This window comes from Lolium rigidum, chromosome 4 (genome assembly GCF_022539505.1).
Source record: "Lolium rigidum isolate FL_2022 chromosome 4, APGP_CSIRO_Lrig_0.1, whole genome shotgun sequence".
Classification (NCBI taxonomy): Eukaryota; Viridiplantae; Streptophyta; class Magnoliopsida; order Poales; family Poaceae; genus Lolium; species Lolium rigidum.
Window position 1 is genome coordinate 244322960 of NC_061511.1, and position 5626 is coordinate 244328585.

Below are 5626 nucleotides of genomic sequence, written 5' to 3' on the forward strand. Positions count from 1 at the left end.
TGAATTTAAGTTCTTGTACTGAAACAGAAATTGCAGACCAACCAGCTTGGTCATGGAGATTGATCCTCCAAATTGCACAAACTGCGGTGATAGGTTTTCATCACAAACGGGCCTCGCTGAAGATATCAATGTCACCTGTCCATCACGAGCATCACTGACAAAAATATATATTGACAGTTTCTAGTTTACTTCACTCGTGGCTTTGCTCATATATGCCTTATGATGATGACGACACTCCATTAGAAATGCGCCAACACCATGATCACACGCATCTGTCTCAACTTCGACGGGTGCAATGAAATCGGGTAAGACCATTGTGGTTGCCAGTGCAGTTTTGAGTTCTCAAATGCCCCTGTTGCAGCATCAGTCTAAATAAAGGACTTCTTAAATAATTTGGTCACTGAACGAGCTGTTATGCTGTAATTCTTCACGAATCTGCCGTAATATCCTGTAAGGCTCGCTGCACGGCCCTTTGTAATCTGGCCAACGCTGAACGGAGATGTGATTGGCAATATACGATTTGGGTATATAAACAGCTTCAGGTGCGGCATGGACTTGGTGTGTATTAGTCAGCATAGCAGCCTGGAGTGGTGTGATTTCGAGTCGAACTGAGAACAATCAAAAATGGTCTGAACCCATGGGTTCAACCCGCACCAGTTGTTTCGGTCATAAGAACACTAAATATTTATTCAGTTCAGACTTGAGAGAATCATCACTGGATTATGTTACATGATATATGATACTATTACGAAACACAAAATCCACTTACAAATTTTACAACCAGTTCAATCAAAGCCGTAATTAACAGTGTTCGCAATCTGGTGTCGTTGCGAACTTAAGATCCACAGATACAGATAGCAGCAGCAGTGCAGCACCAACACCTATCAAGCGGTCATTCAGGCAGCGGAGCCCTTGAGCTTCTTGGCGATGCCCGCGAAGTACTTGCCCTGGTGGAAGGCGTGCTCCAGCTCCATCTCCGACGGCCACCTCGACCCGTCACCCGCGAACGTGCCGGCGCCGTACGGGCTGCCGCCCTGCACCTTCTCCATGTCGAACATCTTAGCGCCGAAAGTGTACCCGACGGGCACGAACACCATCCCGTGGTGGGTCAGCTGGGTCACAGCAGTCAGCGGAGTGGTCTCCTGTCCTCCGCCCTGGGTTCCCGTGCTGAAGAAGACACCGGCGGGCTTGCCAGCGAGGCTCTGCTCCCTCCACAGGCCGCCGGTAGCGTCAAAGAACGCCTTCATCTGCGAGGCCATCATGCCGAACCTCGTGGGAAAACCGAAGAGGATGCCGTCAGCCTCGGCCAGCTCCTGAGGAGAAATGATCGGCACGTCGGTCTTGGGAGGGGCACCCATCTTGCCCAGGACTTCCTCAGAGAGGATTTCAGGGACCTATCATATGGTAAGCAAATACATATAGATTCATGTAATGCTTAGTAAATGCATGCAAAATACATTTTAATTTGGTGAACTAGTTGTTGTTTAAGATTCTTTCATATACTAGCTCTCACTTCTCAGACCCTATGGGCATCACAGCGAGATAAATAATGACATATTATATTAAACTGTTGTCAACTGAGAAACAAGGTTGTTGAGACAGACCTGCCACACTTTAACTTCCACTCCTTCGACTGAAGAAGCACCTTTCTTGATCTCGTCAGCTAGTTTACCAACATGACCATACATGGAGTAATATCTGTAAAAACATTGGTAATGATTTACATGTTACTTTTTATCGATGCGCAAGAAGCAAGACACAATGATATATCTTGTCCCATCAAACATCATCCACTGTGACTTCCTTTTTGCGCACGTTTCAGGCAACTTTAGGTTACAGAGAAAGAACAAGGAAATCATGAACTAACTTGTTTATTATGCACGGTTGATTAATAAATAGAAGGCACCTATGCCCAGAACTTTGCACCGCTATATAACTCAACTACTTCAGTAAAGTTATTGATTAAGTTACTACAAATGCTTGAAATAGTATGTTCACAGCCACCATGTAAACGGAATACAGTGGGCAGTTAAAGGCTTAAAGCTATTAGTTTGAAAACGATGTTTAAATGGTAGAGATGATTTGACATGAAGTCTCAAGCAAAGTTCTGTTAAAAATAGCCCAAGGATTTCCCATTTTCTATTCAAAGGCTTCTAGATGATTACTTTTTGGTAGTTGGCCGGTCACATTCAGCCAGAAAAGATTAAAACAAGGCTCAATTATAGCTTATGTTACAGAAAGATAGGGTGGTTACTTATGTGCTTAAGCTTTCCCATAGATGTGACTTCAGAAAAAGAGTGATGTGCACTGACAGATAAAATGTTGTTTGCCAATAGCAGAATGCACACATTGTACCGAGTGCTGTTCAATAGTGAAATCCTCCAAAGTAAGTTCTCATTCTTTCAGGATCAATTGCATTTACATCACAATATTCAGAAGCCTAATGGACTACCAGGTCATAGTGTTTGGATATTAATTACACATTTTTTGCTTCCGTGCTTCAAATAAGCTGGTAAAGACGGGCACGATTTCAGAAAAGGTGAAGTGCCATGTTGGTGCGGCTGACACTGGGGAGCAATAATACTAAGAGCTAGTAGGAAACATCCACCACAGGGCGCAATGGGGTTGTAGTGGAAAATGCACATCAACAAAAAATGACATTTTTTTTGTGGTGCTATGTTTGACAAATTGCGTATGTAAACTGAAAGAAGGCTACCAAGAGTTTAATCAAGTGAAAAAATAGATGAAAATAAATTAAATAAACTAGAAGCATAGTTCAGTAAAAAAAATGGAAAAAAGAAACTACAGTTTGATCCTTTAGGACAATTGCCACCTAATACAGAAATTTATTGTCGTATATGAAAATGTAACTTAATGCGTGTGGCACTTATGTAAAAAATGAGATCCATTAGATTCAATACATAGAAGGATTCTGGCTCATTTTAATCTTCTAAGCCGGAGGTGTGCTCTATCCCACAATATGACACACTCGCTGATCATATTAATCCTAGAAAAACTAGCAAATGTGGGACATGAGCACTGGGAAATCATGAGTGATTGTTCCTGATAGTTGGTGGGAACAGGAGAACTGATAAAGATATTGCATATTCTGGTAGTACTATTCACAATAGAAATCTTTCCAAAGGAACTGAACTTGGGGTAGCAATCAAGGTGCTATTTCTTCACTCCCAAAGGTACTATGCATAATTGGAAATCTTCCCAAAGGTACTATTCATAATTGGAAATCATCCCATATCAACTGTACTTGGGATAGAAACCAAAGTGATATTCTTCAGAATGATGGTAATCAAGGTGCTGATTGCATCCACTAGTAACAGAAAATTACTTTTCGAATGAGTCTCGCGTACACGTACTAGAGAACAGAGATCATTGCCAAGAACGCTGGCCAAGTCGCCAATGTCTGCCGGGGCGCAGACAGCAGATGCGCTTTTCCCACGGGAAAGGGGAAATTATTCAGGTAAAGGGAACAGCGCACGATTAGTGCAGGATCAGGTCCCCGTCCCGGCATCAGCTCCGTGAAGGACCACCACCAAACCCACCACCGATCCACCATGGTTGACGGTACCCTTACAGCTAATGATCTTGCAAAGTTATTAGCAAATTCTGAATCCTCACCCCCACTCGTTTCTTTCAGTTCATCGAACCTAGAGGCAGACTCTGACGCGAACGACCAAAGAAGGCACCGCTCTAGACGCACCGATCGGCGAACTGTATAACATTCCGGGAAGGAAATTTTGCGCACGAAAGACTGGTGGTGATTAACCGGGGCACGCGTTTCGATCGAGGGGACGCGGCCAAGAACCATCAAATCAAGACGCGTGCGTGATATGAAAAATACAGTAGCGAGGGGCGGGTGCTTACACGACGTAGACCTTGACCGCCATTGGGGGCGCGCTGGCCGGAGCTCGGCGGATCTGAGATCTGGTGGGAGGGTGTAGGGGAGGAGTTTCAGGTTGTGCAGCGAGTTCGAGGGGGGAAGGGGGTAGGGGAAGCAGTGTGCAGGTGGAGAGGGAAGGTCGGGAGCATTTATAGGCCGGCTGGCCGGGAGAGCTTGCCGTGCTGGTCGACCTCCGAGGTTAACTGCTGCCAAGCGGATCAGAACACTGCCACTAGTGCTGCATCACGTGCGGCTCACCGGCCCAGGTCGAGTTTTTATTTTACAGTATCCCAGGTCGAGTTTTTTTTTACAGTATCCCAGGTCGAGTTTTTCTTTAAGTATCCCAGGTCGAATTAATTTAAAATAACCACCCTAAATACGGAAATCCACTTTAGCTTATGCAGAAATATTTGCTGCTTAAATATAGTATATTTTTAAAAAATATTTAAAAAATTGTGAAAAGAATGTTTGGCCGTACATTCGGACATTGTATGTCCGCACCATGTTGCGCGAAGAAAAGATATTACTTGTATAAATTTGTTTGGTGCCTCAAAATAGTTTTTTATGAGATAATTTTTTTTCAAAGTTTTCAAAGTTTTTAACATTTTAAAACGGACTTAAAATGCATTTTTCTTAAAAATGCATCTAGACCAAAGGGAAAACCTATGGGTGCACATTTATCCATTGCCTAAAAGCTAAATAAAATAGCCAGTAAATAAAATCTTGTTGGATCAAGTAGTTTTGGGGGACCGAATAGTTTCAATCCAGGTTTAGAAATCTTGACCATTGCTATTGAGAGTAGGAAAATGATTGAGAAAATGCAAGATCATGAGCGTAATTACGTTAATGAAATTGCAACTCTAAGTCATACTCTTGAAGAAGAACAAACCGGTAAAGAATCTATTGAGGGGAGTTTTGCTCTATAATTGTCTAAAGTAAAGGAATCCTATAATAGAGTTTTGAAGTGGCTAATTAGCTTAGATAATAAAAATAATAAGCCTGCAGTTGCAACTGATAAACTCCTTGAGGATCTTAAGCTTCTTAAAATATTGCTCCAAAGTCATTAAGAGTGAGCTCATCAAACTAATACAACAAGGCCAAGACACCACCAACAAAACACGATGACAAAACCAGATCCGCCATTCTAAAAGAGCAACGACTGGATGATCCCCTGCTATCCTCTATGCCACCAACAAGGTGCACCAAGATTTGGCAAAAACTTATTCTTATTTCACACAATGTAGTCATCGGCAGTTCGGCACCACACCGTCGCCATTGAGGGACAAAAAACTATCCCTACTAGACTAACTACAACATCGCGATGCAGATCGATTCTAGTATCACACCCCTTCTTGTTGTTGGACGAGAAGATAGAGGAGGAGGGGTCATGTGGCCTCGACGGCAGGGAGAAGTGGAACAGGGTCCCTCCCTATTGCCCTTCTTTTTTAGAGAGAGAAATATGAATAGATAACAGAAAAAACAGGATGTATGGCAGAAATATTTTGGTGAAGAACAAATCATGTAAAAATCAAACAAATGAACATATAGCAATTTAAAATATAATTTTCTATGCATATCACAGAACAACATGATTTCCCGTACAAGTATAGTGCACAGACGTCTTTCAAAACTATGATTGAGTCTTTTATTTATACTGAACATTTTTACTTCTTTCATGAATAATCTGCGAGTAAATACATGACACTTTCAACGATACATATTTTAAGT

The 5626-nt window shown here is 42.3% G+C and overlaps 1 protein-coding gene across 1 annotated transcript; it reads right to left on the reverse strand.

The window, feature by feature from the left end:
• Window positions 1-716: 716 nt before the first annotated feature.
• On the reverse strand, window positions 717-4025 carry LOC124707427 (NAD(P)H dehydrogenase (quinone) FQR1-like). Its single transcript, XM_047239082.1, has 3 exons — window positions 3883-4025; window positions 1605-1698; window positions 717-1394 (listed from the first exon to the last, which is right to left on the reverse strand). The coding sequence occupies exons 1-3, from the start codon at window positions 3903-3905 to the stop codon at window positions 897-899; spliced, it is 615 nt and encodes a 204-aa protein (XP_047095038.1). The 5' UTR covers window positions 3906-4025; the 3' UTR covers window positions 717-896.
• Between the last annotated feature and the right edge of the window lie 1601 nt (window positions 4026-5626).